The 20,440-nt window shown below is 41.0% G+C and overlaps 1 protein-coding gene across 14 annotated transcripts in view; it reads right to left on the bottom strand.

Annotated features, from left to right (window-relative positions):
* mef2aa (myocyte enhancer factor 2aa) overlaps positions 1 to 20,440 on the bottom strand; it is a 58,234-nt gene that overhangs the window by 3,447 nt on the left and 34,347 nt on the right. For 2 of the 14 annotated variants that reach the window (XM_041038908.1, XM_041038909.1), the window contains exons 4-9: positions 10,986 to 11,120; positions 9,327 to 9,549; positions 8,058 to 8,117; positions 3,206 to 3,390; positions 1,750 to 1,773; positions 55 to 187 (exon numbers count right to left, since the gene is read on the bottom strand). In XM_041038908.1, the coding sequence (XP_040894842.1) occupies positions 55 to 187; positions 1,750 to 1,773; positions 3,206 to 3,390; positions 8,058 to 8,117; positions 9,327 to 9,549; positions 10,986 to 11,120 (760 nt within the window). Of the gene's footprint in view, positions 1 to 54; positions 188 to 1,749; positions 1,774 to 3,205; positions 3,391 to 8,057; positions 8,118 to 9,326; positions 9,550 to 10,985; positions 11,121 to 11,187; positions 11,320 to 20,440 lie in introns of all 14 variants that reach the window. The other 12 variants (XM_041038911.1, XM_041038912.1, XM_041038910.1 and 9 more) reach the window with 12 other exon arrangements.

Raw genomic sequence — 20,440 nt, 5'->3', positions numbered from 1 at the left:
GTCACAGCAAAGGCGGTTGTTTTCAGTCTGAGGGGAGAGTGAGGCCAGACTCACCGGTGGGGTTGTAGGAGGTGGGCATGCCTGAGTAGACCAGGCCCTGTGGGGGTAAGCTGGGGGTGGTAACAGACACTACTGGAGTGGCCAGAGGCTGGGTGGACTGGGAGATGCTTATCCTCTGGGTGTTCTGCTAAACAAAAATAAACAATGTAAATAAACAAGGCACAATAAAACACCCTGAAAACATCATGCTCTAATACTTGCACAATGCACATATTTTCTTATTATTTAAGATATTTAAATTCGAGCCTACACATTTTTTATGTTTTACTTTACATGTTGTGGTAATTAGGAATGTGAGTGTAATAATAAAAGCTGCCACAAGGTGGTGGTGTAGCTTTATGGCAGTCAATATTCTAATCTTTCTGATTCCATATTGACTGTGTTCTATCAAGACAAGAATAAAACACAGGACAAAATATCAATATCAATAATATCAATAAGTGATGTTGTGGTTTCTGACAGGGATTTTCTGATATTTATTGAAACACAGCACAATAAAAACGTGTACATATGTGAACTGAATGTAAACAAAACAATGCTAATATAATTGTGAATTTACCATGCATCAAAACTGGTCACCATGGGCTCCACCAATAGCTAGGTGGACATCAGTGATCACAATAAATAATTAATTTATTCTATCAATTTAAAGTGGACCCGTGACAGATGTAGTCAGTACAGAAGTCACAAGAACTGGCATGCAGACATAGGCACAACAAATTATTTATCAGATTTATTAGAATCTGCTTAATGCGTTTTACTTTGTTAGTCTTGAAAAATATTCTTCACAGTGAGTGCAGGAGTGAAACAAATCAAAATGAGTCTAGATATCAGTTTTACAATCAAATAAACAAGTCTGAGAGGGTGCAAAAGGGCAATATAAATGACACATTTCAATTCCCAGAGTGAGGTACAGTAGCGCTCCAGTGGTTTTTAGTTCAGTGACTGGCATGCAGTCCACAAAAACACACCTACAGAGCTCGGTGTGGTCATGCAGCAGAATACGCGGTGAGCTACAAATGCACACACTCAAACCACACTAATCAAATACGGAGAACAATACCATAACAAATCCTCAGAATATAATGTAACAAGCATATGTGCAGCTGCCAGCAGTTACTTTGAAGCAGCATTGCATCACAATCTAGTTGATGGCTTCCTTGCATTGTTCCAACACTCTCCAGCCAGATGACTTCACCAAACCCAAGTATCTCACAGGATGATATCATTTAAGATGATGTCACCTTCTCTTCCTCGGAAAAAAATATAAATGATTTATATTTTACTCAACACTATTTAAATTCTCAAACTTTTCAGATTGTGACTTCAATATTATAGTTTTTAAAAATTAATCATTGATTTGTGTTTAGATGTTTCACTCTCTCCCTCTCTTTTCCTCTCTTTCTCCCTCTTTTTTCCTTTCACACACACACACACACACGCACACTGCTTGTGGTATATGACTAACACTGACGTGTTGGGAATGGAGGAGCCAATTTAACAGGCTTGGGCAATTTTCACAGGCCAAACCCAAAACATGCAGTGACAAAACGTTTTTTTTAAATTTATCATTGCTGGCAGTTCTGAGAGCCAATCTCCGGTTTGAGCACTGCCTTTAGTCTAGCATGTGTGATCACCGGAAGCATGTTCACATTTCAGCCATTTGCCCAGGCATTTGTCAAAACTCACCAAATCCATTTCCTCCTCCTCCGACTGCCCTCAACAGAAGAAAAGAAGAGAGCCAGAGTTACAGAAAAGAAGCAGAGCGGCTGTAAATCGCTCTGGAAAGTAGTGCCAGCTATCTAGTTTTTACACTAAAAAGGACACTAGAGAATATAAAAGTGGGGATGACTTCTGCAGTCGTTGTAAAATCACATTCATTCTATGTCTTATAGTCCACAATCTTCCGGCAATGCATGGATGTGACGTTCTGAAGTGACAGTTTGTTGATCCTGTCAAATCCTGGACAAAAGCCAATGAAGTTAGGAAGTGAGTTGTTCTGGATATTGACTCATGCTCACCTGGTTGTGAACACGACACTGCAATCACCTCATTATAATCAGAAAATACAGCTCGAGTTTCTTGGTACCAACAATGACTGCATAGTACTGCGCATTTCAAACCCTCCCTGTGCTGAAAGAAGAACCAGAAGCCCATCTTCCATCTTTTCTGTGCTGTGGGACATACTGCGACCAGACCAGGGCTGTCTTAATACCCACACTCAATCAATAGCGGCAGGAAGACACGACAAGGGCGACAAGATATTATCTGGCTCACACCCTGGGCCCATGATTAAGTCTTCATCTACACTCTGTCACACTGAGATGTGATTAATTTAATACCATTATGGCCTAATGACAGGCTGTCTGCAGACCTGCCACAGCCAGCACCAAAATGCTTCGTTGGCTCAGACAGAACCGACCTCCCACCACCGCCTAACCTGTTTCAGACCTCTTGCAACACAACCTGTCCTGCTCTACTGATTTCACATACCGACATGGTAATACACAGTTGTTTAAACACTGATCCAGGCTAGCTGAGGCTCGGCAAAAGGAGGAGCACCCACAGTAACCTGAGATTTATTTACCAAACACAGTCATTTTCCTGGCGTGGCTCCTGTTGCTGACAACACCAGCAACACGCAAAGTTGGAAACCGTACATTGCTGGCCGATGTCTGAAAATCCCCCACTTACAGTGTTTTCTGAATGTTAATTTATGACCAGGAGAATCCAGTTCAGCCTCAGGTGTTCACTGTGGTCAGAGCGCTCTGCACCTTCATTATTATAATGAGAAAAAGCCACTCATTTAAATTTGAATAACTGAGCGAGAGCTGTGACACCTGGGCTGCAGGTTCTTGAAGAACGCACCACAAGACGAATGCTGCTGAAATGAGGCCTGCACACTGTGAGCGAGTTCCACTTGGCAAATAAACATAGTCCTAGTGAGGTTGACACCTCACTAGCACAGCACGCTACACGGATGTGATAACATCAAAAATGTGTGTAGGCAAAAACCTGCCAAGCATTCAGCTATGAAAGTCCAGATAAAGACACTAAAAAAGGCTCTCCTCTGTCCTGCAGCAGAGAAGACTTAAAGGTCCTTTACTTGGTAATACTTGTGTGCACTAGTGTGCTCTGTACTCACCAGTGGGGGCATCATCCCTTTGCTTGATGGAGGGATAACAACCCTTAGGTCTGGCTTGCGGCTTCCCATTCCCATGGTCCCTCCAGGAGGCGGTGGAGACTTGGTGGGCATGACTTTACCCAGGCCGTTGCCGCTGGGTGTGCTGAGGAGGCCCGGAGAGCCCCTAGGGTTAACGAAACCATTCCCTGTAGAGGTACAAAGCGAAAAAAAACACATCATGAAACCACGGACTGTGACTGACAACACTCCCAGTCATCAAGCAAACCTTTCGCACAGTGTTGTTTTCCAGCTTGCTGCAGCACGCAGCGTTAAGTGTTTCCAACCCTCTGGGAAGTTTTAATAGACTTGGATAATTATCCTGCACATTTACAAAAATAAAATGTCCATTTCAAAATTGATGAGCCTTTTATTTTTACTGTGAAGGATTACATCAAAGTCAATTCTTTGTATCTTGGGATGAGGAGCAGTTCACTGACAAATGTACTGTGACTGCTTAAAAGAAATAGCTGAAGTCATTACGATTGAATAAAAACAGTAAAAAAAACCCTGGATGTGGTTGTTTTTTACGCTGTTCACACAAACAATAGCAAAGGGCTAGACTCTTCTTACAACATTCACACCTTGATGTGCGTGGTCATTACTCATTTCCTTTTTCAAACAGTATGAGCTCCCACCAATTTATTTTAGGAACCCACTCCATTGCCAGGCAAATTTCTCACGACAAGGGTGAACATTATCATTGGGTGTGGACAGATTATTGAAATCCAACAAGAAATTTTATTTGAGAAATATTTTTTGTTATTTCTCCCTTGTTAAGGATTCTGTCTCCAAAGATATTTTGCCTTTTTTCTCTGTAGCTCACAATTATAAGAAGTAAGTTTTGTTCTTGGTATTTTGCCAGTTAAAATAAATCATTCTGAAGCACAGTGTCCGTTTCAAAATTATCTGGTATTTTGGTATCTGCTTTTTAAAAATTCTTATTTTAATACAGAAAAAAAGATTTATTCTTCCTCGGGTTTGTCAACCTACAGTACCTCATTTTCAAATACAAGATATAGTGTGACCACACTAATGTACTCTTATAAAAAGTGGAGCGAATTGGTAGTCAAACAAAAGCAATTTTTAAAGTGCATTTGAATTTTAAATTGAATTTACTTTATGTAAGTCTAAAAAGTTAAAAAAAAAATTGACTTAGAAAACCAAAAATATGTAGAAATCCTAAAAACAAGGGCAAGAGAGAATGAATGCTATCTAACACTGCATCAACAGATCAGTAACACTTCAACAAGTTGCTGACTTCTCCATTGTGTTCAGTGTATCCCAGTGAAACACAAAGTGTGTGCACAAAGAGTCGGCTCTTGCGTAGGAACATAATGGAACAATAGCCCCTCTGACTACAGATAAGCACAGCAACAATTTACGGTCAAATAAACAGTTATGACACCTACAATAGTATCTCACAGCTGAATCAACAGTATATACAAGCAAATATCGCCATCAGCTCTGGCTTTGATCGTACAAGACTTGGCTGCTGCAAGAAAATAATGTTTACAGAATTAGCAGAGTAAATGTCCAAGGCCCTAAAAATAGCAAACCTGATTAAAATCAGTGAAAATGTCATTCAGTGGAAATGAGTTATTAATGCAAACACAAGTTGATGTAAAGGAATGGGGACAATCTGGCAAAAGAAATGCTTTCTGATCAGTCAGCAGTAAGCAGTCATAAAAATGTCTTTTGTGAAAAAGATGGTTACTTAACTAGCTACTTCGCTAGTTTTCATTCCTCTTTCATGCCCTTTGGCCATTCCCACATGGGAACACAAGTCACTGTAACACATATACAAAACTAAAAGTTATAACAATTTTGGTACATCTGTATACCTTCAAATCACATATATTTAAATACAGAATTTAAGTAAAGTATGCACTGAAAGCAAAGGCAAACTATAAGCCAGAAGAATATCTTTTTTTTCTCATCTCCTTGGCTTTTTCCAAGTAACTGACTAACTTGCAGTAATTTTTTATATGTGAATAGCCAACCCTGTCTTTGTGCATATTTTACACATTAATTTCTTACAGGCTATTTGTAGCTATTTTTTCAAATACACCTGTTTCTGTATCCTACCTACATTGTTCACTGTCCTTTATAGTGTTGTTTGCAAATATTATAACAATAACATCGCCATTTTCATTGAACTGGTGTCTATACCAACATACGCTGGGCTACAGACGGCTGACAAACTAGACACTTTGCCAGTTCACCACAAGGCAAATATAGACAGACACTCAGTGATGCCTTTATTGGCTAATTGCGACATGGATTAACCCACCTGACTTGCATATCTTTGGAATGTGCCTCTGATTATGATTTCAGATGTTTGAGGATGGCTAAATCCCACACTTCTTTCAAATAATTGCCAAGACAGTAGCACGTGTCTGAACAAATACTTAGACCACAAAGTTAATTCCGAGCCAAGATAACAGCCACAAGTTAAGACCCAGCCTTTCAGAGGGGACATTTCAGTGGGCTTCTCTGATGCCTGCCCTCATTCTATATTCAGACTTCTCTAACAGATTGGTTGTGCCAATAAATCCTCTCTGGCTGAAAACTGCATGTTGAAAGCTGTTTGGTTTCTGTTCATTGTCCTGAATTATTAACACAGTCTGGGAAGAGGAATTACATAAGGCCTTGTGTTTACAACTGAAACATTCAGTTTTCATTTGAAGTTCGGGGAAAGGCACAGTGACTTATTGTGCCCAACATCCCAAGTGCGTCGGTTTCAGGGAAAACAGAAAATGTCTTGATGAATGAGAAGAAATAATAGATGTGAATCAAGGGCCTCAAAAAAGAAAACAACTTTCTAATAGTAGATGCCATGCACAGTCCTGTTGCTGTGTCTCAGAAAACTAAAACTGGGCAGGATTTGCAGAGGGTGGTTTGTTAAGACTTAGGACTGATGGCAACCATGTAAATTATCGTACATACCCCCCACTCTTTTCCTAGAAACTGCAGACTACAGAGACTTTTTTTTTTTTACAGCAGATGTATGATTCATCGCCATCCTCCAACTTTGAATACAGGTTTCACGTTCAATTAAATGTGACATGAAGATATCAAACTACAATAAAAGAAAAAAAACTTTCTGAAGGTAAAAAAATTGCACCAACACAGTCTTGGTGCAACTACAGTCTTGTTTATTCCATTGCCAGATGTGATCTGCTGAACATACAAACATGCTTTGTAATTGTGTTTCAAGAGCCTGTAATGCTCAAGTATTAATGAAGGGATGTGTACAGCTTGCAGACATATTGCATAACAGAGAACACTCTCTTAAATCCTCCCTGTTCACCACAACTTTCATTCTTAATGCTCACTAGTCAAGGACAAGAGCTTGTAATTAGGTGTAATTGTCTGAGTTGTTGAAAGAAAAGATCTATTATAGAACTGCACACCAGAGATGTTTCTGAAGGTGTAGCAGCTGTTGAACCATTATCTGAACCAGGCACTAGATGAGAACAGAGTGGCTTGTTTCGGAAAGAACTGGACTTTGTTATCTTGAAAAACCCCTCTCGCTGCGACATCAACATGCTTGCAATATAGACAATCTTTACACCAAACTAATAATTAAATAATCTCTCATCCAGATCCCACAATTAAAATAACTGAGGTGAGTTTCCTCCTCTATTTGTCAGCTTTTCACTCAACTTTGTTGTACACATGCTAAATCTTCTCTCTGTGGTGACACCATCCAACAGGAGAGAAGATGTCACACAGCACATCTTCCATCTGGCCACTTTGAAAGGCTTCTGCTGTGGTCATAGCTGCTACTTGTGAAAAATCAGAGCTATGTCAGGAATGGTCATCTGACAGCAGGGCTGGAGAGGTTTCTCCTCCCTGTAGTCTCTGCTGTTCTACACACTTGGTACAAACAACAGCTGCAGCATGCTCACACCGTGCCAAACGCTGACGCCCCCTGGCAGAGGAGTCTAACTCTACCCTGACCCAGTGCCACACCCCAAACTTAAAACCTACCCAGCACTCTCTTTAAAATGCTGACTGTAAACCAATCTGAGGTGGTCTTCATACTTTCTTGTCAGTGCCTAATTAAATATCCACCTAAACCCTATATTCTTGTGGTCTTCGGCTAGTTATTATCACTGAATGTCATTCAGTTTCGTAATGACATTCTGCATTTTCACAGAAATGTTACATGGAACACAGCAAGCTAAGTGACAAGGAAAGAGTTGAACTGCACCTGCCTCCGCCTCTCACACTGCACATTGCAGCCATGACAGGCTGTCCGGTCATTGTGTACCGAGGACTTAGTGGGATGTCATGGCCCGAATACCTACAGGGTTATGCTGGTCTAGGCATCTTACAGAACCTCTCCAGCCTTATAAGGGCTGCCAGGGTAGTGGGAGGGGGGGTGAACAGATGCACCTGTCAATAGGGAAGGAAACAGGAGAAGGGAGGGCTACACAGAGGTGACAAGTTTAAAGGAAACGCTGCGTTTATTTGTCTGCCAAAGTCAGTTGGACAGCTAATTACCTCACCTGGTTACCCCTTTCAAGCACACACACCACACCGTGTGAATGCTGCTGAGCTGTTTCCCATCTCTCGGACATGCATTTAACAAGCATATCGTCCATTTCCTCTGTTGAGAGGAGCAACACATGAATTCCTTTTGCATGCAGTGAAAATATAGTCAGGCAAAGGCACTATCAGTCAATGATAGTGACAACTGTCTTGAACCAATCACAGATGGAAACGTAACTATCCAGCTCGCGTGCTAAGCAGGAGGCCTATTGGGCAGAGCTACAGAGAGCTAATGAATCTCTCCGGGAGGACTTACCCGCTGGGCTGGAGCCCGCACCACTTGGCACTGAAAGGTCTGTGGTATCCAGCATGCCACCTAATGAGATGCACAGAGTGATATGATTAACCATCTGCATCCCTCTGCAAGCTAGCAGAGCATGTGATGGAGACGCCAGAGCAGATACGAAAATGTCATGTAGATCTATCCTCACTGCACACAAAAGGGAGGCATGTGCTCCTGCCTTTGCTCTCATGGTGGGGAAACAGTCACTATATGATTAAACTGAGCAAAATTAAGCATTCCACTATGAGGATTCACCTTCAACAAGCAAGTATTCATTCTCCTGGAGATTAGGGGGACTCTCTCTTAATTGTCTTATGAACAATCAACCAAGCTGACACTTTCAAGAAATACGCTTAAATCAAGGCACACAATGTAAATATTTTATACGCTGATCCAATATGAATCATAAAAAATGAAAAAAAAAAAAAAAAAAAATAGACACCTGGCAGTGAATAATCAAGAAAGATGAGTTATTGTGAAAAACAACCATTAAGTAAACCCCCTGCGAATGGGTAGGTGTCAACCAATTCTGATATGTGGTTAAATTTGACGGAGGCATTTCACACCTTGTTGCATGTACTTCTATCGTTTGCAGTGCAGCAGAATCTTGCAAAAGCCATCTGGACTGACTGAGTCAGACCAGTCATACAAGTACTAGTCTGACATCATTTTTCCACAATACTGACACAGTAAAAGGTGTGATGATGAGCATTTCAGAGGGTGTGAAAAAAACATGTATCACTCAAATATATCACCCTTACATCCAATGCCATTTTGGAAAATAAGTATAAACTCTACTGTATATGTACTGAAGACAGCCAAAAAAAAAAAAAAATCCCCAAATTATCTTAAAGGAATAGTTTAACCTGGCTCTACCCAAAGATCAAAAATTTGTCTAGCAACACCCTACAGCTTTTGTATTTTTATGAGGATTTACGTGCTGTAACTATTTCTTGGCTGTGTGAAGCAGCCCAACTTCCTGTCATTTTGTCATCACTGTGAGGTTCCCAGGCAAACATAGGTGCTGTGAGAAATGCTGCAGGAACAGAATAACTGTTGGTAATCAAACATAGTACAGAATGTAACTCTCTCAAAACCCACAAAATATATTTTTACAATTCTGTTCTTTGTTTGTTTTTTTCCTACACAGAGGTGCTTCAATCAATTAAATCAGACCTGGTCTGAGTAGTCTTAATCATTCTCATCCTCACTGAGCAAATGACTGAACTGTTTGTCACTGACCTGCACTTCCTGCACTGGTGGGCCTCTGGGGGCCTCCACTGGAGCCCACATTCCTGTGCAGAGAGGCCTGTGGAGGGGACAGCATCCCACTATCATTCAGAGAGCCTGTGGCTGTTGCCAGGGACTGGCTGCCCAGAGTCCCTCCTGGCTGGTACATGGCATTAGGATTGGATACAGGCACTGCCACATGCATGGAGAAGTTCTGCTGAGGCAATGCTGTGGGCTAGAAGAGGGAGACACACACAAACAGATATTTACACACAAACACACTCAAAATCCAAGGTCTGACAATGAATCTGTGGGTCAGTGGTTGTCATGGCATTGTTAACAAAGAGCTACCCTTGAGGGTCAGCTTTAATAATAAATCCACAAAATATTCAGGCAGAGTTCACTAAAGAACTGCAAAAAAAAGGGATATACTATGCATTTGAAGTTGCTTTATAACACAATATTTTAAGAAACATTTCTGCTCAACATCTGAATGCTACTGAGTGACACCATATAACCATCAAGAAAGTTTATTCTCATTTACATACATACAGAACACACACACAAATCTTCAGTGCTACGACAGTGCACACAAAACACAGAAAACAAAAATCCAAAAACATGCATTCAGGTGATCACTTTGGCATTGCAGCAGTCAGCACTACAGATGCACTTTTGCCCTTTGAAACACCATTGTGTAGTGTGTTTCTCAGCACAGCACGGCAGAGAAGGGTAGTGGGCATTTGCTCCTACAAGAATTGTGACTCACTTGTATTTACCTTGCATTTACCTACAAAGTGCTGACTGTGCAAAGCGTAAGTGAGAATGATAGGTGGCAGTGAGAACGTTTCATCATAGCATTATCCAGTGAGCCGGTTGGGTGTTATCATTAGTTTGTTAATGGCAAAGTGATGCTCTTCAAGTCAGGAACATAGAGAAAATGACTGCTTTGTAAGCACTATGTTCTTGCACATTTCTAATATTGTCACGCATGATAAGATCACAAAAGATTTGTGGTATTTTAGAGGGTGAGCCAGTGTGGTACTTGATTAAGGAGAGGGAAGATGCTAAATGGTAGTGTGGTGCTCGTGTGCTCTGAGAACACTTTGCTGCCGGAACTGTTCAGGAGTAAGAGATATTTTATGCTAGAATGCAGTGAGAGAGAAGTAATAGCAAGATCTGAAAGGAAAAACTGTAAACATTACATTATGGAGAAACTATGAAAATAAATTGTCTTTGTTTATTTATTTTTTCATTGAGCTATGAGGTGGAAATCAGGTTTGGGAAAGAACCCACCCCTAAATCACAAAACCCGCAGATCTTTATAATAAACACCCACGATACGTGAGTAAGTAAGGTTTCACTGTAAGTTCCCGACGCATTTAAATAGCGACTGGGGTTATAGTCTTTCCAGCAGAAGGATGCAACATTTCACCTGTTACTGAAATGTGATCTTATCAGGGTGTGCCAAAATATCAGTTGCAGAACAAATCAACATAGGAAACAAATGCACACCCAGTAAAGTGGGTATTAATCTTAAGCTAGAATAGTTTTGAAAGAAGTTGGGGTTCTGGGGTAGGGTAACAAAAGAGGAAAAAGTTAAATGAAAAAGAGAGTGAAAATCCTTTGTGCCACAAAGCCAAGCAAAAACGGTGCATTTACAGTACTTACGATTTTATGATTTCTCATCATATTATCAAACTCCTCATTAATTTTTTTATACTTTTCTTCTGTGTGAGGAGTGAGGACATATGAGGCATCAGGGTCCGGGCTATCACAACCTCTGTGTTCTTTCTTGTTTAGCGCCTGCAGTGAACATCAACATAAAGACAGGAATCAACACAAAATAGCAGGGGACAAAGGAAGTACTTACACCACAGCGCTTGTATATTAAATCACTCTCTTCGCTTAGTTTGCCGAAATGGTCGTCCATGAGGGGGCTGTGCCCAAAACAGTCATCAGGATCAGGACTAGCACAGTCATTATGGCCTTTGTTTCTCAATTTCTGAAATGAAATTGCACAGTTGAAAAGAAACAGTATACAAGATGTGGTTCTGTGTTTTTGCTGCTTGTTAACTATACATTTCTATCTGAAAAACAAATCAAACATGTCCCAAAAAATCAACATGCACTACTGTTGTCCTTTTTATCAATATTTCTCCTTCATATTTTTCCTTTTGTTACAGTAAAACATTAACAGCTGCCACAGCAATGCTAAGCTAAACTGTAGTTCAATACAAGGTTCTGGAACAAAGGGAAAATGAAATGTCACTCCATATCCTTTTACCCTTCAGAAGTGTTCAGAGAAACAAAATATTGTCCTCCTCCCTTTTCCTCCCTTTCTCTCTCCTTCTTGAACCCCCTCCCCGCCTCTGTCTCCCTCTGTTCTTCCTTTCCTCTTGCTGCAAGTGTGTGTTTGCATTTTTCATTATATTTCAGTTATCATAAGCCACCCAGCTGGAAGACACCCCTGCATAAGAAGATTCTACAGCAGAGCACTTTAGTTTGTCCCTGACGGTAATTCAGTATGGTTGTCACTAGTGGGATCTTTTCAAAGTTAATGCATGTGGGGAATAAAATGGATTATCAAATGTGGTCAAAAATGCCTATTTGAGCATGAAATTTAGCAATTATTGTAAAAGCAAAGATCTCATAAGTACATAGGGTGGTGTGTTGTGGTGTTACAAAGAGCCTATTCTAACTTCAGGGAGAAAAAAACACGTCATACAACTAAACAAATAAACGCAATGCTGTGCTCTTTCGCTCACTTTCATACAGACTGTTCTCTGCTCCTCATTACAGCTCTGAACAGCAGTGTTAACAAGACTTGCTGACAGCATGTGACAGCTTGTGATATCAAGGCAGTGTACATCAAAACATGATTTATGTGTGGCTCTCAAGGTTTCTCTATCAGGCTGCTGCAGGTCCACAGCAGCTCCCCTGCCCTGTCTGTGGGCTGCTTCTGAGGCCTCGTGTCTACAGGAAGGTCACTGACTCCTGTGGATGTAGGGGTCAGAGTGTGAGACAGAGGAGAGTTACCTACACACACTAATGAGACCTTACTCTCTGTTTCTGGTCTTCATCACCCAACAAAGTGGAAAATATGTGAGTGTGTGTGAGAGAGAGAGAAACAGAAACTATATGAGTAGGAGTGTGTGTAGTGCGTATGTGCAATGTCTATGTGTTGGGTGTGAGAGTGTATGACTTCTGCATGCGTGCGTGTGTGTGTGTGTGTGTGTGTGTGTAGCGGGGGGGTATTTCAACAGCTGCTACATCCTCTGACAGTGGTGTGACAGTACGTTTAGGTCTGTGCAGACAATGTGGCTAACCCAGTGCTGCTCACCACAACCTCAGTGTAAGTCACATTTCCTAAAACCTGTGCCATAGCTTTATGAGACTCCTGCATAATAAATATCATTGCTCATTAAAACCAAGCGCTGCTAAGTCCCTCACTGCTAACTCCATGTCCATGCATTCATGTGCATACAATTTCTGAGGGTTGTGTTGTACATTCTTGGGCACAAAAACAATGTTAATATACACTGTACAGACAGAAATGTGAAGCTGAGACAGAAATAAGGAAGTTCAGAAAAGCACCCACATTTCTTCAAACATAAGCGTCCACAATGCCCAGAGGAGACAGAGAGAGAGAGAGAGAAGTCCTCTGGATAATGAATGGCCAGCACTGTACCACAGATGCATTACTGTTTGGTGTGGTACAGAGCAGTGGCATTCTTCTCATTCTAAGAAAACGCCTTGCTGGTTCATTTCCTGTTTACTGAACGAACCCTCTTTAGTTAGGGTCCTGAAAGGCCTGTGTTTACTGGGGTTAAACTATGCACTTTCTCCACCAGTGAGCCAGAGATCTGATCTCAACCTGCAAATTTAAGTTCCAACCTGCTCATTATGTGAATATCTTGGTCGAAGTGGTCAGGCACGGCTGTGTGAGATGGGCAGGGCTGCTCTACTTTCACAACAAGCCTGGCCAGCCTTCAGCACACCGCACCCACTGGCCCAAGCCATTTAGGGAAGGGTTGAAGCAGCACAGTGGGTGAGCAGGAACCAGATAGCGGCGGACAAGGGCAGTCAGCACTCAGATCTGGTCCATGAGACATGATAGGAATTACTACAACACATTTTATCTTCAAAAAGATGGACTGAAGCCGCGATGCAAGGTGCTGTGTATGCACAAAATCTGGTGTTAATCTCCCCAGCGGCATTCTAATGTATATAACACTGAAGGCCTGGGAAAGTATGGCTATAATTTTCTGTTAAATGACTTGGCATGTTTTGGGTGTCCCACAGACGCTGCCCACAGCTCCCAGTAAATGGATCACTAAATCAGCACATGGCCAAACAGGTGCCCCTCTTCCAAACACCTGTCAAGACCTGGCTCCCCATGCTGGCCAATCAGAGGCAGCCACGCAGAGATATGGCCGTAGAAGGGACCACATGTAGCCCCTGAAGGCCACCCGACCCCAGATCAACTTTGCTCTTACATGTCTATGCAGCATACTGCTCCAGACACTACAGTGTTCTGACCTAGAAAAGGGGAAACTTACTAGACAATCAACATGCAAAAAAGAAAAGATAACTTCTTTTTGCATTATGCATAGTTGCCTCTCATGTTGAATGTTGAATCAAGCTGTGGGGTTTGTATTTTGGAAAGTAAAGCTGGCTGGATGTGAATACAGCTGAGGTTGGGATTTTCAGTAGCATTTCTGATGAAAGATATGGGCTGTTTGTTGCGGGAGGGGGTGGTGGGGGGCTGCAGAGAGTATAGACAAGGGAACTTGTGTAATCTATTCACAAGGCCCTGAGAGGCTCACAAAGATGAGTGGGACCAAGGCCAGCTGCTATTTTCTCACAGCAGTCCAAACCTGTATTGATAGAAATTTGGCTCTTCAAATAAAAATGAGACTCTGAGTGGCTGACGTCAAACCAACTGGGCACTATTGTCTGTGCATGTTAGTGTGTCCATCAGTTTGCTTGTGTGATACTTTAGCTTCTCCTAAAGAAATATTTTCCATTGCAGGAGGCTTTGAAGCTTCCTTGTTCTGAAGAAAACATCTAGCCGTCATCTCTCCACCTGAGCCCTGACTACTAACCTAGCTGTAACCATGGGGAACAGCACAGTAATTGCCTCAATAGGGTTTGCAGTATATGTTCAGAGCAGAAGGCTATAGAGCAGTGAAAGGCAACCTTGCATACCACTTTGATTTGATATCAGTGTGAATTCTTTTTTTAATGTGACTCCACATAATGAGTAGCTTGACTGCAATTAAAATATATAAACATTTTTTAGTTCATAATTTTACATCCTACATGATGCTAGATTCCTAGATTTACTTTTAAGCACCATATTCACATTTTTTTTTATTTCGAAACTGAAGCAAACACTATTCAATGGATTAAAAATAAAACTCAAACCATTGCATAAGCCACCTACATCACCTGTTTCTTGAGAAGTACTTTCAGTGAAATGGGCCCAAGCAATTTACTCTGCTGCTGTGAGTCTTGGAAAACCATTTCACTCTGATGTTCTCCCTCTCTTGTGTCAAGAAAGCTTTCTGCATTTAACTTATTCATGTACTGTACGGTACTGTACATGAATAGAAGGCAGGGTAAAAGGAGAAAGATAGTAGTTAGGTATAAAAGCTGAAGTTCAAAATTGTGGGGGAGATGGCTGAAAGGAAGGCATGAAGAGGCTGTTTCTATACTCTCTTCCATTGTGCCTGAATCACAGCAAAAGGCTATACTTACAGTAGCTTTCAGTATTGGTAGAGCACCACCTGACCTATGACTGGTGCACCACAGCTCAGATTACAAGCCCCTCAACAGCAAGACTGTTTGTAACATAATGGCAATACAGCAGGAAATTACACAAAATGTTCCAAAAGTGGAGTACATCATGAATGTTTAATGCAAGTTGTGTTTGTTCCATCCTTCCCTAAAGTACACAGAAGCTATATTTTAGCCGGTTGTTGTGAAGCAGCCTGCCCTCACCTCATTTCAGCCGGGTCTCCCAGCCTCTCGCCCTGCACTGCTCTGAATTAGCCCTTGTGCCCGCCATTACACTAAGCAAGGTAGCGTGCTAATCCTCATGACATCACTATTGTGTCCAGGCCGTTCCATCTAATGTGCTTATCAAAGGGCTTGTTTGAGTGTGAACGCACTAGGAAATCAGCATGGGGAGGCGGCTGATAGGAAGGCTTTTATCTGCTAAGGAATATTCCAGCTCTTATATAACATCTTAAGAGACTTTCACTACCATCATGTTCCTTTTCCCCTGTGGTGCTGTAGTCTTCACTTGAGGGGAATAAAAGCCTCTTTTTGTTGGTCTTTAGGCACCGTATGCCACGGACCATGCAACACTAGGTCACCGTAATATAGGAAGCCTTCTTCGCTCTCTGTGTCTCACCACATATTGTGAGTTGGGAGTGAGGGGCTATTAGATAAGGAAGCCTCTGTAATTCCCAGACATATCTTGTTTAATCTCATGACCATTACACATTACTGAGTGGACTGATATCAGGATATGAGGCTGGATTCATGTCCTTCCTTTGGCTCACTCTATTGTCTAGTTACTCAGTGGACAGGAAGTGCAGCGGGAGGGGGCAAATCGACCATCTGCATTTTATTTTCATATTTTTGTCTTGCAGCTGTTAGAAAAACAATATACATAGTGAGATTCAATCAAACATAACATCACAACGGACAATGGACAGACCAAAAGAGCTCAAAGTCAGTGGGCCAATAATCCGAAGTCATAATCACTACATCTAAAACAGCCACAGATACATATGAGACAAACTCATCATGTTCTGTCTTGAATGCTGCAAATTATTACCTGCATTTGACTGACTAGATTGCCAATTAAATATAGCCCATCCATTTTACTGAATAAGAGGCAATTGAAAGTGCAGTGAGCAGTCCCTTCAGAGCTTTCTGCTCTGAGACTGTGGTGAATGACTGATGTGACAAAGCTATTAGCTGCCACAGTCAGAGAGAACAGTCTCAATCAGCGGACTGCATATTTTCAGTATAGACAAGAGGGAATTAAACTACAAATTGAGGATAAAGGCAAATCAATGTCACCATTATCTACAGATTAAAAAGAATGAGAACACGCACTCTGTTCCCACACCACATTAAGAAAAGGTGGCACAGATTAAAAAATGATCAGAAGAAATTACAATCCAGACAAAAACATTAACATACAGATTATTGAAAATCTGTCTGACTGTTTTTACTCCCGGTCTCTCTGCCCCTCTCTCTCTCTCTCTCTCTCTCTCTCTCTCTCTCTCTCTCTCTCTCTCTCTCTCTTTCTCTCTTTCTGGTCATTGAGTGGATCATTAGCTGTCAGGGCCCTTGAAACCATACCCCCAACCCTGAACTCCCATTCCTGCTCGCCTCTAAAATATTCATAAGGACAATTAGGAGTTCCGATAAGGCGAGTACGGAGGGCTGGGGGACGTGCGGCAGAGAGGGCAGGATGTGCCAGCAGGACGTCTGTTCTGCAACACTCTATACCCAGACCACAGACCCGTCCTCATCAATCTGAGACACAGCAGCCTCCCTCTTTGCCCCCAGTCAGGCCGGGCAGTCAGGGGAAGGTGGAACAGTGCCAGCTAACCCCCCCGTCCCCATCCCAGCAGGCTTTGCTCTGTCCTCGCCCCTGGGCAGGAGGGGTTGGCCGCACAGCACGCACAGTGGGAGGAGGGGGGCACAAGGGCAAGCTGATTGTTTCACGAGCTAACTCACAGAAGCTGCTGTGCACAAAAGCAAGGTCTCATTTTAGCCGTTGAACCCACAAGGTCACTGAAGAACACACAGGGTGAACCCATGGCTTGTGGTTCCAGTGATCTTTAACATAACTAGTATCACTGTTGCACTGCAACTAGATCAAACCAAATTAGGTCAGCTCATTGTTTGACCTATTTCATGCGGTTCATACCACAGTTTAGGACTGGTATGTGGTTTGAGCTCAGTTTGAGAAGCTACAGTACACATGACATTGTTACCTGGTATAAGCCATCCAACACATTTATACTACAGAAAAGTAACAAATTATCTTGCCATTAGTTTTATTAATAGCAGTGAGTAAATTAGCTTAATATGTCTGGAAGAAAAGCGTTTAGTTACTGTACTCATTACATTACTTTTGTGTTGTACCCTGTGATTCTGCTAAGTCACTTGTTTTCATTAGTCCCTAATGTAAATTGTAATAGCTACAACATCATTATTTGAGGAAAATTAAAAAAAAAAACTGATTGATAATGCACAAAATTTTGAAGTTATATTCGCCTTTGTTGCCTCGTTTGTTTGCACAGTAATTGTGTATAACTGGCGTGTTGCCAACAAGAGGGACATTTGTTGAGTATTATGCCTATGAAGTTAAAGAAGGTAATGAATGTAATGAATGTGATAACCAATATGATAGATGGCCAGATGTCACTGATCAGGAACAATAACGACATATAAACAGTACACTTGATAGTGTTTAATTGGGCCACACAAGCTTACAAAATCAAAACAAAGAAAAAAAATTTAATTGGAAATTTATGGAAATGTCAATATAAAATGAATGCCAACATCAGTTAGTTGGCAAACTATGAACAAAATGCTGAGCATACACTTGAGAGCTTTAATCAGTTCTTTTTTTTTCTGTTTATATAAAAATTGGAGAGTTATACTCTTTTCTGTGGAAGCTGAGGCACAAAGAAGAAGAAGTCCACTGTTTTACCGCTCTGAACTGACTGTGGAACCTGTACGAACAGATTATGTCTTATTTACAGAAAGGTTAAGACATGTTAACCTGCTTTCACGTTAGGTACAAGGTGAAAGCTATGCGTGTCTACACAAATCAGTTCAACTCCAGTGTCGTCTGTAAACTATCTGTGTAGGTAGTTTGTCAAACAAACACATTGCCATCTAAGCACTGGTTCCAAGAAACTCAGCAAAAGGTTAATATTTCACAAACATCATAAGAAATCAGCAAGATTTCTAGTAGGAACTGAAAAAAGAAAAGGTTTGTCAATCAGCTACAAAAAAAAACCCATCTATTTCTCTTTTTTTCTGAATGGTGGATAAACTGTAGTGTTTTTAGTTCAAGATTTTGACATTATAGCATAGCATCTAATTTTAGACCATGGAGTATTAACTCATGTGTCACTGGAAACTAATGTTTAGAAGAAGACACCATGGCTTGTGGTCTTTTGTTGTTGTGTCTCCTTTCATAATGTTCTCTTTAAGAGACCCTCAGTTTGAAATGAGACATATGCAGCGTAGTGAGAGGGTGGAAAAAAGCGCTGACGTCAATGAAGCACGACATGTGCCAAAAGCAAAAATCTCTTAGAAGTAACCTGGTAACAAGCATCACAAACCAAAGAGCAGCAATATAATAAAACAATGATGGATTTGAAATGCACAGAAAACCCGTACATGATAATGGAGTTTAGCCATTCAGAAATTCAAAGGAAACCTGTTGTAAAGCCCTACAGGAGTAAAATCCCATATAAAGAGCAAGGACACTGCTGGTTATGGTCACTTTAATTCTAGTGATCAAACAAAGTTTTCACAGTTTGAAAATCAAAGGTCATTACTCTGCCATGAGGTCACAATTACCGTGTACTGTGTCTGCTCGATAGCAGAGGACACATATTACAGAATAGCCTGCCCTGTACTCACATGAACATTACCACAACTGTTTCATTACACTCAGAAAACTACAAAAGAGGACTGGTGACCCTTTTTCACTAAAAGCCCAGAGGAAAAGGAGTCCTTGTCCTATAAAAAGAGGCACTTTGAAACCCAGCATGTTGCGCGCAACAGAACCATTAATACTGCTTCACTCGCTGTGGCAAGATAAGACTTTTCAGACAACTCTTGCCAGACTACACCATGAGAGGTATCGATGTGAAGATATGATGCTGTACACCAAGAGAACAGCAATAACAATTAAATGAACTGGATATTTTATACTATCATGATCCTAACTTTATAAAAGAGGCTATAACTAAGTGTTACCACATCATGTTCAAAATATAAAAATCTGAAGCCACAGTGAATATTTCCAATTAATTCATACACACAAGCTCCTGAATGCACTGTTGAAACCATCCATTAAAGCAAAAAACAACTTATAGAGACGTTTTAGGTCTTAACTTGTTATTTAGTGTCTTTCGGCTCCGTGAATAAGAGTAGTGAGACACTAAATAACAAGCATGAGGTTTCAGTTTTCTATGTAACAGGAACCTCATGCTATAACTGTGAGTAACATTATCAGAGGTATTACTCTCGCTAACAAAGATAATCCTTCTCTCTGTTTTCATTATAACATTTGTCAGTTCTTTATTTTATTTATATGTATTTATTTTTACCTTGTCCTACTGCACTAGTCTGAAAATAGATGCTGGTGCTGTGTGAAGAGCCAGTGTGTTTGTTTTGACTAGCAACACAAGTTAACACTGGGGCTGACCTGGCCCAAAGGTTAAGTGCCAGCTCTCAGGTATACAAAACAATCTGTGCACACAGGAAATAGGAAGTAGCTTGTCTTCACAACACGATGCGTTCATATGAGCGCCAAATGAAGAGGCGGTAACAGGATTTCAGAAACACAAATTAATACTGCCCATGCTGTCACTTTACCAACCTCTCCGGAGACAACAGATTGACTGACAGGCTTTGTAATTTATGTGGCAACACACAGAAGATATTTAAGAAGAAACATCTTCCTCATTACAAAGCAGTGTCCCACATAATATACATATCCACTGATTAAAAAAATAAAGTTCCAAAAAATAATATCATCATATTTAATGTAAGTGACCTACATTCAAAATAAAAATATAGAAAACCATTTTAATATCACTCCAATAAATCACAGAAGCCCAAAAGTGCACAGACATTTTTTTCTGTAATATTAAAAATGGCCTGGCAGAAAATTTCACATATATTGAAAAGCACTGGAAAATCAACATCAACCCAATAAGTCTATGTCAATAGCAATGACATTTGATTTAGCTTAAAAGGGATATCTCATCATTGCTGCTGTGAGCTCTATGGTGAAATACCAAAAAGGAGTACAGCAATATGATGAGGGAAAGCTGGGGAGGAAGACTGAG

Source organism: Toxotes jaculatrix, chromosome 5, assembly GCF_017976425.1.
Source record: "Toxotes jaculatrix isolate fToxJac2 chromosome 5, fToxJac2.pri, whole genome shotgun sequence".
Taxonomy (NCBI): domain Eukaryota; kingdom Metazoa; phylum Chordata; class Actinopteri; family Toxotidae; genus Toxotes; species Toxotes jaculatrix.
Note: the sequence above shows the minus strand (reverse complement) of the source record. Positions and strands in the feature narration are given on the sequence as shown.